A 17,111-nucleotide genomic window follows, 5' to 3' on the forward strand; every position below is an offset into this window, starting at 1 on the left:
CAGCAAAAATGAACAGATAAAATGACTCAATAATTGATTGGTAAACACCACGTAACTATGCAATAATTACATGTCCTGTGAATTATATAGTACTTATAGTTGACATTATTTAGGAAACCTAAGAAATGAACTTGTAATTTGTACTTATCAGATTTGAAGTCCAAACAACCAGTTAAGTATCCTGTTATTATAGAAGTATCCTATCATTAGATACCTGGTCAGTAATAATCACCCAGTTAGTTGCACATATCATAGCCAAAAGCAAAATGCAATTATATCACTGGAACATCAAGAAATAATTTCTCAGTTTAGCACATTTAAGAAGAAAAAATGCATTTAAATATAGTGCCTCATTCATGCATGCAATCATCTGATAAGTGTTCCCAGGGTTATGGGAAGAAGGGGCTTGAGTTGCTCCTTCTCATTATCCAGATCATTCTCAACTCAGATGTCAGCTCCTCAACAAGTCCCTTCTTGGCCTTCCTTTTTAAAGCAGATTCTACCCCAATCTATGCCTCAAAATACCCTCTATCATATTTATCTGCTTACTATAATCATAGCACTTTTCTCTCTCAGAAATTGTTTATTTTTTAAAAATCTATCTCTCCTCAGTAGACTGTGATCTTGTTTTCTCTTCGTTAGATTAGACCCTTTGTCTTTTAAATAACTGTCTCTATTAGGAAAGTAACCACATCTGTTTGTTCAACACTGTAAACCCAGTGTATGGCCTTAGTAGGCATACAGTAACACACTAGAATGCATGTTGGTGAAAGAATGAGTCACTGAGGAGTTATGCAAAGTACTTAGAACATAAAACAAGGCAGATTATCTGCCCCATGGGTTTTACATGTCATCATACTGAATCAATGTGTCATGCACTTTCAAAGTATTTTCTAAAGCAGGTATCACATTTAAAAAAAACAACAACAACAACAACTAAGTTTAATACTTAATTTAAATAGGCAGTTATCCTTAATACTACCATATTGTCTTAAGCTGTTTTTGTCCACTTCGCTTCACATGAATGTACTTTGAATTGTTTACCAACCGTTTCTGACTGTGCACATTTATTTCTACAGACAACAACATTAATTGGTCTTTTGAAGACTGCTCGGCTCCTCCGTCTTGTGCGCGTGGCCAGGAAACTGGATCGATATTCAGAATATGGCGCTGCTGTTCTAATGCTCTTAATGTGCATATTTGCCCTGATTGCTCACTGGCTGGCTTGCATTTGGTATGCGATTGGGAATGTAGAAAGGCCTTATCTGACTGACAAAATCGGATGGTTGGATTCCTTAGGACAACAAATTGGGAAACGTTACAATGACAGTGACTCAAGTTCTGGACCATCCATTAAAGACAAATACGTCACAGCACTTTATTTTACCTTCAGCAGTTTAACCAGTGTAGGATTCGGGAATGTGTCTCCTAACACGAATTCGGAGAAAATCTTTTCAATTTGTGTCATGTTGATTGGCTGTAAGTAGCTTTCTCTTTTGTTGTCTATTAGGATAGAATAATACCTTGAAATGAATATGTCTACAATATTTAGAGTAAGGCAAAGAAAAAAAATTAGAGAAAATTGAGGAGATAATGGAATTAACATATGTGGGTACTGTGTTCCATCAAATCTAAATCTCTCTGTGAAGTGGAGACAGCAAAAGGTCTTTTTTAATCTTAGAAAACTATGGGCATAAAATTGGAGCAACACAGTTTCAGGAAGTGAAACTTGCAGTTCAGTTTCACTGCTATAAAAAGAGTATCTGTAAAATTACCAATGGTTATTTTCTACTTCAAGCTGAGGCTATATTAGAATGGGAAATACTCATTTACACTGCATGATAGATAGATAGATTTACAAACATAAAAAGTATTAATCATATGTATCATCACAGGAAAAACATCTTTCATTTACATGTGTATGTGTATATATATAAATATATACATGCAACATACACATACATATATATGCATAATGTACATGTAATTTTCCCCCATCATTGACAAAACATTTTCCTGTGACCTTATGTCAAGACCTAAGTGATTAGTTAATGTCATGAGCATCATTCGTAACACACATTCTTCGGAATTAAAAAAGCTTTGTTAAAAGAAGTTTTAATGTTATGTATTTATTAATCACACTGTGGAACCACTGAAGGTAAACTTGCTGTTTCCAGGCAGCAATTGGCAAAAGCATGATGGATTTTTATTTTCATTTTTTTACCTTTTTAAAAAATAATTTCAGCTTTTATTTTCGATTCAGGGGGTACATGTGTGGGTTTGTTACATGGGTATAATGTGTGATGCTGAAGTTTGGGGTATGAATGATTCCCATCAGCCAGATCATGAGCATAGTACCCAATAAGTAGTTTTTCAGTCCTTGCCTCCCTCCCTTTATCTCACTCGACTAGTCCTCCATGTCTACTGTTCTCATCTTTATGTCCATGTGTACACATGCTTACCCTCCACTTATAAGTGAGAGCATGTGGTATTTGGTTTTCCATTCCTATGTTAATTCACTTAGGATAATGGCCTCCAGCTGCATCTATGTTGCTGCAAAGGACATGCTTTTTTTCTTTTTTATGGTTGCATAGTAGTTCATATTGTATATGCACTACATTTTATTTATCCAATCCACTGTTGATGGGCATCTAGGTTGATTCCATGTCTTCTCCAACGTGAATACTGCTGCAGTGAACATACAAGTACATGTGTATTTTGATAGAATGATTTAGTTTTCTTCAGGTGTATACCCAGTAACGGAATTGTTGGGTTGAATGATAATTCTGTTTTAAGTTGTTTGAGAAACCTCCAAACTACATTCCATGGTGGCTGAACTGATTTATATTTTCCCCAACAGCATATAAGCATTCCCTTTTCTCCACAGCCTCATCAGCATCTGTTAACCAGATGGTATTTCCTAGGTTTTTCTCTAGGTTTGTTACTGTTTGAGGTCTTACATTTCAATCTTAAATCCATCTTGATTTAATTTTTGTAGCTGATGAAAGATAGGGGTCCAGTTCAATACTTCTGCATACGGCTAGCCAGCTGTCTCCGCACCATTTACTGAATAGGGAGTCCTTTATACATTGCTTACTTTTGCCAATTTTGTTGATCAGATGCCTGTAGGTGTGCAGCTTTATTTCTGAGTTTTCTATTCCATTCCATTGGTCTATGTGTCTGTTTTTTTGTACCACTACCATGCTGTTTTGGTTACTGTGGCCTTATAGCATAGCTTGAAGTCGGGTAATGTGATGCCTCCAGCTTTGTTTATTTTTCTTAGTATAGTTTTGACTATTCAGCCTGTTTTATTTTCTATAAATTTCAAATTAGTTGTTTATAATTCTGTGAAAAATGACATTGGTAGTTTGATAGGATAGCATTGAATCTGTAAATTGCTTAAGGAGCATGGACATTTTAACAATATTGCCTCCTTCAATTCATGAACATGGAATATTTGTCCATTTGTTTGTGTCATCTATGATTTATTTTAGCAGTCTTCTATAGTTCTCTTTGTAGAGATCTTCCACCTCCTTGGTTAGATGTATTCCTAGATCTTTTATTTTTTGACTATTGTAAATGGGATTGCCTTCTTGATTTGAAACATTATTGGTGTATGGAAATGCTACTAATTTTTGGAAATTGATTCTATATCTTGAAACTTTACTGAAGTCATTTATCAGTTCTAGAGTCTTAGGGTTGTTTTTAGGTGTAGAATCATATTATCAGCAAAGAGAGATAATTTGACTTCTTCTTTTCCTGTGTGGAGGCCTTTTATTTCTTCCTCTCGCCTGCTGGTTCTAGCTAGGACTTCCGGTGCTGTGTTGAATAGGAATGGTGAGAGCGGGCGTCCTTGTGTTGCTTCTGCTTAAGGGGAATGCTCATAGTTATTCTCATTCATGATATTGGTTGTGGGTTTGCAATAGATTGTTTTTAATATTTTGAAGTATGTTCTTTCAATGCCTAGTTTGTGGAGGGTTTTTATGAGGAAAATATCTTGGATTTTAAGCATGATTTATTTCTAAAGCTTCAAAAAGAACATCATCCTTGGATTGCATAGAAAGTTGAAAATAGATCCTAATAGTTGATTTTTAAATGTCAATATGATAATAAAATGTGCTTAGATAAGTCTCTATTAATGAAATTTAAATAAATTCACCAAGTTCATTGTCTATTTTATATAAAACGTACTTTTCATATTTTTTAGTGTTTTTATTTTACTAGCATTTGTATAAGCAAATTACAGTTCAATAACTATTGAGACATTCTATAAATTCATCCCAAGTCTAGGCTTCAAACACAGAAGTAGCACAGTACTTAGAAAGAAATGGAAGTTGAACCTCCTAGAAAAGAATAGAAATATGCATTCCAGAGAGACTGAACACAGAACACAGTTCCAACCATTTTCTGATTACAACTACTGGTAAATACTTTGTAGGGTCATCAGCTTTAGTGGCATACGTATCAAACAAGGAAAAAATTGGTCTTAATTAAACACATATATAGCAAAATATCTTTTTAATAAAATAGAGCTTGTAATTTGAAACTTAGAATTTTTAAGAAAGAGTTTTAAAAATGCACTTTAGCCAGTTCACCACTTAGTAATCCACAACACTTGTGAGGATTTTGTACTGCTGTACACAGTCAGCAGTACAAAAACTGTCTTTGCAAATAGCAGCTTTTAAAAATGCATGTAAGTATAAAAATCTATATGCATTAGATATTTACTATTTTCATTTAATGTTTTATTTTTAGTTTCCTTAAATTATATTGCTATGAGATAAAAGGTTGCTTGCCTTGTTTTCTACAACTTAGCTTCAAATTTTTCTTTTAGAATAAAGAGTAAAGTTTAACTCAGGGATGATGGGAAAGTTCGATCTGATAACCACATAGTTGTAATTAGTGTATATACGATCTTTTATCACATTTGTTGTTCTTTTATTTTTTTCGGGCTGAAAGAAGGCCACTAGTGGGTCTGAGGAGTATATGCATAGATAAAACCATACCATTTTCAAATATAGTTAGATTTTTGAGTACATAAATTTCAGTATTCTTATTATTGCTAAATTTCAAGTCCCAGTTTTACTCTTTATTTATGGCATAATAAGTCATGGTTCAGTTCTTCAGGAGTACCTATAAAGTATTTCCTGCATGATATACAACTTTACATAATCCCATTTGGATTAAGGTATATAGAACCAAGTCTTTTATTCAAATAAATGATGTTATGTGGAATGTGGCTGTATCTTACTATAACCAGTTTGACTAGAGTGTTTCATTTTTTTCTTAAAAGATGCTGTTCAACTACAGAAAACATGTATTATTCTTAATAAATCAATAGAAATAGTCTAGTGCTATATTAAAAAGGAAAGAAGGGAGGAAAGGAAGAAAGGAAGGGGAAAGGAAGAAAATTGCCTGCAGTTCCCTGATTGAGGGATTAGAGATTAGGTGTAGAGCGAGTAAAGAACTGAGCTGCCTTCAACTTAAAATAATCCACATGACAAATAGCACTATGTTTATTACAGAGAACAGTAATCAGATAATACATTTTAAAGTGTATATAATTCAAAATAAAAAAGGGAAGACTGTGAAATCATTAAATAATTATAAATATAAATGATGTTCATGTATTTATACCTGTTTTCTAACAGAGCATAATTTTATACCTTAAATATCATAAATAAAACATATATATTTAATTTTTTAAAATACATAAATCGTAAAAATAAAGTCAAATGTATTTCATCTCTGACCTGCTTGACAAACATCTTGATGGGGAGAATTTCTTCTTTTTGTAGCATATAAAAAAAGTTATTAAAAAAAAAGTTACTGGAATTCTGCTTCCATTTATGACAGAGTTACTAAAACCTTACTCTCCTTCTATTAAAAACAAACAGAAAACTGAACAAAATACATAAGGCAATTGTTTTCAGACACTGGGAAATTAATAGGGAAGTTTGATCACTGAAAGAAGGAAAACAAACGATATGGGATACAGGTTACCTTGGCTTTCTGCCTGGAGGCACTTTCTGGACCACAGTGAAGAGAGAAGGAATAAATAACCTAAGCAGGCCCCAGCAGTCTTACTGAGGGAAAAAAACTAAAAATTAAAAAAAAAATAAATAAAACCCACCAAGATCAGAGGTCATGGAGGCTAAGATGCTGGAATTTGCAAAACAGACAACTGGAGAAGTAGTTCTGGAAAAAACTCGAGAAACCTACACAGGTATCCTTTTGAATCTACTGAAGAATACTAAGTCACAAATGCATGGGGTAAAACTCCCCAAAACTTGGCAAAAAAATACCAGAAATACTATAAGCTGAACAATTTCCAGAGCTCGCATAGATGTGGGAGATTTTCAAATTTCACCAGCAGAGTGGAAAACCCTTATTGAATATGCAGAGTATTTGGTAGAAATCTCAGAAAAAAATAGTGCTGTAGTACTAGGGCTAATCTGGCCCCAAAAAAGCTTATAAAGCAAGCTTCAAAGGTATAAGCTGGTCCCCTAAGTGGTTTAACTCCTTCAAGAACATCTAACTATTTTTTTAAGACCAAAAAAAAAAAAAAAATAGTGTTACAAGTATTGAAGAATGTTAACCTTATAGTGCCCAGTATCTATTTAAAATTCAATAGATATTGTAAGAAACAGAAAAATGTGATTCTTAACAGGAAAAAAACAAGTAAAATAGAACCAGAATTTATAAAGATGATGAAGGCAAGCAAAAAAAAATAATAATAATTTAAAAATAATAGCAAAACTTTTTCCAAAATTAATGAAAAGTATAAACCGCATATGCAAGAAGTCCAGTGAACCCTTAACAGGTTAAATATAAATAAAACACACTGGAGCACATCATAATCAAATCTTAAATGCTACAGAAAAAATGACACATCCTATCTTAAATGCTAGAGAAATCAAATCTTAAATGCTAGAGAAGAAAGCAACACATCCTATAGAACGGAAAAATATAATGTTGGTAGATTTATTTTATTAGAAACAATGAAAGTCAGAAGACAATGGAACAAAATATTATATTGAATAAAGAAAAAATATCTGTCAACAGAGGAATCTATGTTTAATTAAACTGCTCTTCAAAAATGACAAAACATGGCATAATTCTTCATGAGAAGACTATGAGAAATGATAAAGTTCTTCAAGTGAAAGGAAAATTATACCAGATGAAAATTTGGATAAACACAAAGGAATAAGAACTAGAAGTGGTAAATAGGTGAATATATTTAAAAAAAAATACTTTTTTCTTATTTCTAAATATCTTAAAAAATAATTGACTCTTTAAAGCAAAAAAATCAATGAATGTGCAGGTTTTATAACATACGTAGAAGGAGAAATTATGATAATGATAACACCAAAAAATGGGAAGAAGAAATAGTAGTATATGTTGTTGTAAGAATCCTACATCATTAGTGACATGGTATTTTGCTATTTAAAGTATATGTTGACTAATTTAAAATGCATGTTATAAATCCTACAACTATAGCTAACACACCAACAGGAAAGACAAAATGGAGTAACAAAAAAAAAAAATCTAAAATACTGTAGGAAATAAATAAAAGGGAAATGCAGAAAATAAATAGCGAAGTTGTATATTTAAACCCAAACATATCAATAATTACATTAAATGTAAACTATCTAAATGCTTTTACTGAAACGGAGAAATTATCAGAGTATTTTAAAAAATAAGGCTCAGCCATATACTGTCTAAAGAAAGCATACTTAAAATATAAAGCATAAAAAAGATGAAAAATTATGTTCATACAAATCCTAATCGTAAGAATATCTGAGGATCAGTATTAACTTCAGACAAAGTAGTGGTATTAACTTCAGAACAAGTACTATTACCAAAGATAAAATAGATAAATATAGCAATCCTAAATGTGTATACACTCAATTACAGAATTTTAAATTACATGAAGCAAAAACTGACATAACTGAAAGGAGAAATTAACAAATTCACAGTAGAAATTCATAATTATAGTTTGCAATGTTAACAGTCTTCTCTCAGTGTTTTGTAGAATAAATAGACCCAATGAATAAAAATATAGAAAACTTAAATAATACTATCAGCTAAACTTGACATACTGACAATTATAAAATCCTAGCAGAATACAGGTTCTTTTCTAGTACATATGGCACATTTACCAGTAGACAAGCCACATGCTGGGCTACAAAACCAGTCTCAATAAATTTGAAAATGCTAAAATCATACAAAGTACTTATCTGACCATAGAGAAACCAGAAATCAATAATAAAAGAAGGAAGACAAGAAGGAGGAAGGGGACGAGGAATAGCAGGAAAAACTGATAGATGTTTAGAAGGTCCCCAAATGTTTGGAAAAGGTTCCAAATAACTCACAGTTCAAAAAAGAAATCACATGGAAAATTACAAACTATTTTTAACAATGAAAATGAAAATAAAATGTATCAAAACTCATACAGGGCACCCAAGGCATTTTTAGAGATAAATCCATAGCTTTAAGTGTTTTTATTTCAAAAGGAGATCTAAAATTTAAAAAATTCAAGCTTGTATTTTAAGAAGCTAGTAAAGGCAAGCAAATTAAAACCTAATACAACTGGAAGAAAATAAATAATAGATATAAGAGCAGAAGTTAATAAAAATAGAAAACAAGAGAGAAAGTTAATGGAAGTAATTTTTAAAATCAGTAAAACTGATAAGCCTACAACTAGACTGAAAGAGAGAACATAAGATACTGTCCTGTATAAAAGAAATATAGCATAAACCTTATGGACATTAAAAGAATAAGAAAAGAACATTATGAAGAACAATAAACTTGACAATTTAGATGCAATAAAAATATTATTTGAATTATACACATTACCAAAACTGAAACAAATAAAAATAAGCCTGAATGATAAAACAAAAGTTGATAAAGTGGATTTCATCAAAATTAATAACTTCTGCTCTTCAAAAACACCATTAAGAAAAGGAATAGGCAAATTATATACTGGAAGAAAATATTTTCAATACTGAGATCTAAAAAAGGACTCCTATCCAAAATATATCAATAATTCTTATAAATTCATAATAAGAAAACTCAATTTAAAAATGAGTTAAGTATTTGAAAATATAGTTCACAAAAAACATATGAATGACTAATAAAGACATGAAAAGATGTTATTAATCATCAGGAAAATGCAAATTAAAACCCTAATGAGAAATGTACATACACACAACAGTGGTTAAAATTAAAGTCTGACAAAACCAAATGTTGGAGAGGATATGGAACAACTGGTATTTTCATACATTGCTGATGAGAATGTAAAATGAGACAACTTTGAAAAACAGTTTGGCAGTTTCTTATAAAGTTAAACATACACACAACTCAGCAATTTCACTCTTAGGTGTTTAAAAGGGATATGAAAATATATGCCCACACAAAGACTTGTATACAAATGTTCATGGCAATTTTATTCATAATAGCCAAAAACCAGACACGGCTAGGTTTCCATCAACAGGAGAAGAGATAAACAAACTGTGGTATAGCCATATAATGCAAATCAATTCAGCAATTAAAAAAAAAAACAAATTACTGATACACACAACAGAATGATTCTCAAAAACATTATGCTGAGCAAAATAAGTCAGTCACAAATGTACATAATGAATATGTACATTATGATTCCACTTATATAAAATCCTAGAAAGCAAACTAATCTGTAAAGTCCTAAAGGAACTCAGTGGTTGTCTAAGGTCTGAAGTGAGTGGTGCAAGCAGCCAAGGAACACAAAGAGACTTTTAGGGTGAAGCAAATGTTCTATATCATGATTGTGTTTAGAGGGGTGTATACATTTGTCAAAACTAATTGAACTATACACTTAAAATAAATGCATCTTACATATTAATTGCACATCAATAAAATTTAATTTATTAAGTTACAGAGTTTTTTAAATTTAGTAGAAATGCAGGTGCATTTGTTTGTCAACACGTTTTAACTAATATCCTCTGACCAACCAAATGTATTAGTATGGTTAACATATCAGAATTAAGGTGTGGTGTGCTGAAGGAAGTTTTAAGATACACTTGTTTTATTCTATAATACCTAAACTAAAGCAACCATTTTGGATAAAATAAGAACTCCCAGCTGGGTGCAGTGGCTCAAGCCTGTAATCCCAGCACTTTGGGAGGCCGAGGCGGGTGGATCACGAGGTCAAGAGATCGAGACCATCCTGTTCAACATGGTGAAACCCCGTCTCTACTAAAATACAAAAAATTAGCTGGGCATGGTGGCATGTGCCTGTAATCCCAGCTACTCAGGAGGCTGAGGCAGGAGAATTGCCTGAACCCAGGAGGCGGAGGTTGCAGTGAGCCGAGATCACACCATTGCACTCCAGCCTGGGTAACAAGAGTGAAACTCCATCTCAAAAAAAAATAAAATAAAATAAAATAAGAACTCCCTATTTGATAAAACTAAAAATATTGAGTTAAGGAGAGATGTCTAAATATCCATAGTCTGTAAACTTGCTTTTGATTGATATTTTTGCCAGCTGGGCATCAACTAAATAATGTATACAGAATATAAGTATTGTATTCTCTCTAGCGTACAACCTTTAGCTCCATTTTCTTCCTAAAAAATAGGAAAAAGATTAATGTCTTTATTAGAACTTAAAAAGTCATAATCACAGAATTTCTTAAAAATAAGTATTTCAGGTCACTGTTATTTTTATTTGTTTTGAGATAGGGTCTCACTCTGTTAGCCAGGCTGGAGTGCAGTGGTGCAAACTTGGCTCTTGCGCCTCCCTGGTTCAAGCAATTCTCATGCCTTAGCTTCCGGAATAGCTGGGACTACAGGTGCAGGCCACCACACCTGGCTGATTTTTATGTTTGTTGTAGATATAGCGTTTTGCCATGTTGCCCAGGCTGGTCTTGAACCCCTGAACTCAGGTGATCCACCTGCCTCATCTTGGCAACTAGTGGAAAAATGCTTATTTATGACCTAAAGAAACATTTCAGTTAATGTTGATGGTAGAGATAACATCTAATTTGCTAAAAACTATTTACTAAATAAGAATTTTTTCTGACCTTTCTCAATCATGGTAATTATTTAGGTACATGATTTTGTGCACTCTGATTGAATCTACTTCCTGAGCACATGATAGGTATTTTGGAAAAACAGCATCACACATAAATGTTTCCCCACTACATTTAGGATGAGTAAAACATGTTTTTCACATGAATCTCCTTGGATCACAGTAATAAATTCTTGGGAATATTGTTAATTCTCTTTTTACATAACTATTCATTTACTCAGAAACAATTAGACCCACCTTTTCTTCATGTAGAAGATACAATCTAAACATCTGCTCTGCCTTACAGAGGATTAATGTCTGTTACACATGCAAGTTCAGCCTCACTAGAGATCTTCTGTATTAGTCTGGATGTCCAGCGAAGCAGTGTCAAGAGACAGATATTAGATAGACATATATGTTTAAATATAAAGATATAAAGAGATTCGTTATAGAAAATTGGCTCACATGATTATAGAGGATGAAGAATCTCAAGAACTGTACTCAGTAGCTGGGTCTAGACCCAATGGTGTGGTTTCAGTCTAAGTGTATCTCCAAAAGTCGGAGAAGACTGATATTCCAGCTCAGACATTCAAGCAGAGAGTAAATTCTCCTTTACTTCCCCTTCTTCTATTCAGGACTTCAGTGAGTTGGATGCAGCCCACCCAGAGTGGGATGGACAATCTGTTTTGCTTGTTTACTGACCCAAATGCTAATCTCCCCTGCAAACCCCTCACAGACACACCCAGAACATTTGTGTAACCAAATATCCAGGCACAGTGTGGCCCAGTCAAATTGATATAAAATTAATCCCCATATCTCCCTAACTTTCATCCCCTTAAATAGATATAACAAGGGGTCACTGCTTTCCCTGGGACATTCTCTTACTTGGGATATCTATGGTAAACAAGGATCTTGATAACCAAGCATGACAAGATAAGCAAACAAGGTAAGATGGAAAAGCAAGCAAGTGCCCAGGATGACATACTAGTTTAAAACATAGCAGGAATCTGGCCAAAGCCTACTTGGAGAATGATTAAGTGGTTTCTAGAAGCAATTGTTTATAAAATTTATTTAAGGGAAAAAAATGTGTGGTTTGAATTTAGTTTAATTAAACACTTCACACTGTTTTGTTGTTGCTGCTTTCCCTGCCCTGGTAAATAGCTATTCCAGTGACTTAAAGATAGGTTATTATCATATCTCTCAGTTTCTGATAGATGCCCAAAGATCATCATTCAGACTGTATATCCTGATGTGACTGATTGTGTAGAGAATAGCATTTCTTTTTAGAATTATTACAAATGAATACAAATATAAAAATGAATAGAGGAAGTACTTAAAGAGCTTATTTTAAATCATGAAAATTTAGTGAAAGAAGCACCAATACAGATATTCTACCTAAATGCTGATTATATAACAAGGGATCTCATAGCAGTTTCTCCCTATAGATGAAAGAACAAAAGTATATTCTATTTTTTCCCTGCCAAAATAAATCTAGTGCATTTTTATTTTATTTTGCATAAGCCAGAGATATGTTTCTTATGCAAAAATACTATGAAAATGAATTGGAATAGATTAAAAACTGTATACAAATTAACACTCTAAGGAAACTGGGTTTCTTAAAAGAATTTGGTATCCCTTAGCAAACCCAATGTATTCAAAATAATCTCAAATTTAATAATAGATTTTTCTTCTACAAGTTTAGATTTGAGGCTAAGAGGCAGAAGTAAGTTACAATTTAAAACTAATATGTTAACTCCAATTCAGAAAGGGTTTTAAAATCCCTAAAAGATGCTTTTGCTTCATATTTTTTTAAAGAAAATGTATTTATGGTGAGCCATGGCATGCCTTCTTTTTCAAATGAAAGGGTTTATTTCCAATGCATTTTCTCTCTGGTGAATGCTCCCAACCACACGCTGATATTATAAACAACCTGAGTTTTCACGTTCATTTAGAATCCGTGATAAATTTGGTTACTTTCCCTCTCCAGCTTTATCACTAAAATTACAAAATGTAAAGCAGTTTTAGTTTAACTTCTTTTTTCCCAGTAATCCAATGGTAAATCCTCACTAGACTGAGATAATCAAAATCCACATGCTTGATACTCTAACAACATATAACATGCAGTTCCCCCAATAACTTTGTTTTTTATCCAATCCAGCACTAATGTATGCAAGCATTTTTGGGAATGTATCTGCAATTATCCAAAGACTATACTCGGGAACTGCCAGGTACCACATGCAGATGCTGCGAGTAAAAGAGTTCATTCGCTTTCACCAAATCCCCAACCCTCTGAGGCAACGTCTTGAAGAATATTTCCAGCATGCATGGACTTACACCAATGGCATTGACATGAACATGGTATGTATTTCTGTTTCCAAAATGAAAGTGCCGCAGGCATTATAGTGATAGCCAAAATGGAAAAAAAAAAAAAAAAAAAATCCAGTATTACCAGCTTTGAACCCCTTGCTTTTGTTTTCTTCTCTCGGATGTGTATTTTCTCCCCTGGAGATAGTCTCTCATTCTCAATTCATGGCATTGCATGGTGCTATATCTAGTTATACTGTGTGGCAAAGGCATTATAACATGATGCAAACTGATATAACTGTGTGTAGTAGAGTTCCCACTTCTGGTGAGAGAGAGCATTGTTTTAGCTGGGACTTGGACTTTCACTACAAAGCCTCATTGCCAACACCCCCAGAAAATAGTTGGATCCAGTTGCAATAAGATTTGGCAAGTCAGCAGTAATAATTATGATGCCCCCAAACAGGGATCCCAGATTAACACACTTTAAAAGACAGGACATTGAAAACTTGTAGGAGAAGTCAGGGATCTTAACTATATATAAACATTTTATGATAGGAAGTTTCACACTTATTTTAAGAATTTTTTTTTCTATATTTTAAACAGTCTATGCTGTGCCCTCTTACTCTACCTGGTTTAATGCATCTTTCCTTTCAAGGGGAAAATACAGATGCCTTCATATTTTTCAGCATCAACAATCACCTGTCATAACTTCCCTTCCTGTATCACTGCTCAAAAATCAACACAATTAATAATACTAATGTGGTCCAAAACCCTCTTTTTATTATTAGGAGAATTGCCCACATTCTTTTACCTGGCAATATGGCTATAAAGTCTGATTGCTAAATAAATCATACAACAAATCCAAATTCTATGACATGTCACAGAGCACCAGAAAAAAATAATAAAAATAGGGTACCTTCCCATATGGCTACTCCTTCACTGGGCAAGGACCCTGTTTCTAAGAATTCCTCAGAAAATAAAAGCATTCATATTTAATTATGTCAATTGCATGAAACAATTTTTGTGTAATTGAGCCTGTACAGTTTAAATTGGTACTTTCTGTTTGACTGGTAATATTCTAATGAAAAAGCAAGTGTTCAAAATTAGCAACAATGGTGCAGGAAGCATTGCAAATATTGCCCAATTTAAAAGTAATATTTATCTATGGATAAGTTTATCATAGCTGTGTGTGATTTATTTGAGAAGGACATGCCATGACAAAAAATGTTAATTTGAAGAGCTAATCAAATTAGCACTTTTCACGCAAAATTCCATGAGTCATTTCTAATCATCCCAAAGTTCCTTGTGAAAAATTCATTTGATAAATTGATCCCGCAAAGGAACACTTTATTCTCACAAGAAGAACACCTACATATTGATCACTTTTCTATATTTCCATCATTGTTATTGTCTAACAAAGGTGTCAGCATTCAAAATCTACTGGGGACTCTCTGCTGCTGGGTTGACTGAAGCAGTGTCAAAATTTTTTAATTAAAACATATCACTCATTTTTTGTTGTTTCATACTGCCAGATTATTTCAAAAACAGTAACAAAACAACTATTTTACCCGCCCCCCGCCATGTAACTCTAGTTTTGTGACCATTTTTTGTGATAAAGTCTATTTTGTGACAACTATTTACCTTTCATTGTTTGACTCTATTACCTATGAATATGGTTTATATACCACGTGCCTATTTACAATGTACTTATGAAAGATTTATCTCTTTCCTGTCTGCTTCACACCTTAATAAATGGAATCACAACACCCACCGGTAAGAACAGGAGGTATTTATATCCAATTTAATTCTCGTGTAAATTGTGGAGAACACCCTTGTTATCTGTCAGGTTTAGAGCTTGTTAAATGATTTCCAATGTTAGTTCTGATCTTTTTTGCATGACGTAGCTGAGGAAATACAAAGCAAGAAACTGGGGAAGACAACCTGGAAGAGGCCAAGTACAGAATAGAAATCCTTAACTTTAACAACGACTTGACCTCTAACAATATTTATATACAGCTTCCCAATCCCCATAAAAATTCACTTCTCTGCCCCAGTCCCGACTCTGGTAAAGGCTATGGGTATACGGTTTGCATTAGATAATGGTCATAAATAAAATGTCATTCTCTTTCATTATCTTCTATTTTCATGATGTAGGTGCTTTCCTTTCCTCTCATCTGCATGCCTGTATTACATCATCCTGGAGTGTGTGAGCTCTAAACCATGTGCCACTGAGTCTTGCATGTGGTTTTGAGAGCTTGACTTTGCACGGACTTCTTGTTTATATATGGTGTCTACATTTCTCATTTTGTGACTGCAAAGTGAGTAAGCAAACTGCAAGATAACTCTGAACACTCAGCAAATCAAGGATGCTTACTTGTTAAGCGCTACGTACGAAACAAAGTTGATTAGAGAAAAAGCAACTGTACCCTTAGACTATTGAGAGGTTACAAAAAATATGAAAATGGATTTTTTTTTACCTCCAAAACCACACTTAAAATCCCTCTGTATTGTCAACTAAATTGTAATTTAATTGCAGTTTAAAATCATTCAAATTTATGTGTTGTCACACATAAAAGCACATTAAACTTGTATTTTGCATCAGCATTCCATGTTATTTTAAGTATAACCTTAAATATAATTTCTCATGAAACATTTCAGGTCATTTTTGCTGTTCAACCACGTCCAAATGAAGTACAAGATATTCAATCATAGTGTATTAATTGACCCAAAATTATTTTCATAAACAAAAGCATTTGATTGTTTGATAGACCGCAAAAAAATAAGAAAGAAACGACCTGTAAAGTGTGGCCATATCCTTTAATCCCTGCATCTTTTGCTTTTTGTGAAAAAGGTATTGCCAGAATGTTTCAAAATTTAAAGCACTGTAGGAACAGTTATGGACTCCCTTTTAATTGAGCCAGGTGGTTCAGAGTACAAAAGGAAATGTGCCAGAATAACGAAGCTAGTGAAAGAATCATGGTTTTTTGTTTTGTTTTGTTTTTGTTTTTGTTTTGAGACAGAGCCTTGCTCTATTGCCCAGGTTGTAGTGTAGCAGTGCCATCTGGGCTCACTGCATCCTCTGCCTCCTGGATTCAAGCAATTATCCTGCCTCAGCCTCCTGAGTAGCTGGAATTACAGGTGCATGGACCACGCCTAGCTAATTTTTATATATTTAGTAGAGATAGGCTTTCACCATGTTGGCCAGGCTGGTCTTGAACTCCTGATCTCAAGTGATCTGCCCACCTCAGCCTCCCAAAGTGCTGGGATTACAGGTGTGAGCCACTGCTCCTGGCCTAAATCATGTTCTTTTGAGTGTGATCTCATATTTATGAATAGGAAAAATTATCTGAAATATGCGCACAGATTAATTCTGGAAAACCCTCTTCCTTCTACCTTTAAAATTTTTAGTTATGTGTGAAGAGATTTTTTTTTTTTTTTTCAGAATAGGACTGATGGCATCTCAATGAATTTCTCCAAATCAAAGCTCTCTTGTGATTTAGTCTGAAACTTTCTGAAGTTACCTAACACTGTTTTAGTTACAAAACTACCACAGTAATGAAAATCATCATCTACGTCAGTGTAGAATTAAGTGGCCTCACATCATACACAGGAGTCTGGCTTGAATGAAGAAGGACTCTAATGACCATGGTCCGTACATCTTTCTGGATGAAGAGAAACAAACTACTTAGGGCAGAACCTACTCCTAAATTTAATATCATACCTGCATGGAAGAAATGCCCATATGAGCATTTAATGAAGA

At 33.5% G+C, this 17,111-nt stretch overlaps 1 protein-coding gene across 3 annotated transcripts in view; it reads left to right on the plus strand.

The window, feature by feature from the left end:
• Positions 1-17,111, plus strand: part of KCNH7 (potassium voltage-gated channel subfamily H member 7) — a 477,505-nt gene that overhangs the window by 400,783 nt on the left and 59,611 nt on the right. For all 3 annotated transcript variants that reach the window (XM_003921927.4, XM_074399586.1, XM_074399587.1), the window contains 2 exons: positions 1,080-1,479; positions 13,206-13,405. In XM_003921927.4, coding sequence (XP_003921976.1) covers positions 1,080-1,479; positions 13,206-13,405 — 600 coding nt within the window. The remainder of the gene's footprint in view (positions 1-1,079; positions 1,480-13,205; positions 13,406-17,111) is intronic.

The sequence above is a fragment of the Saimiri boliviensis genome, chromosome 5, assembly GCF_048565385.1.
Source record: "Saimiri boliviensis isolate mSaiBol1 chromosome 5, mSaiBol1.pri, whole genome shotgun sequence".
NCBI classification, from domain to species: domain Eukaryota; kingdom Metazoa; phylum Chordata; class Mammalia; order Primates; family Cebidae; genus Saimiri; species Saimiri boliviensis.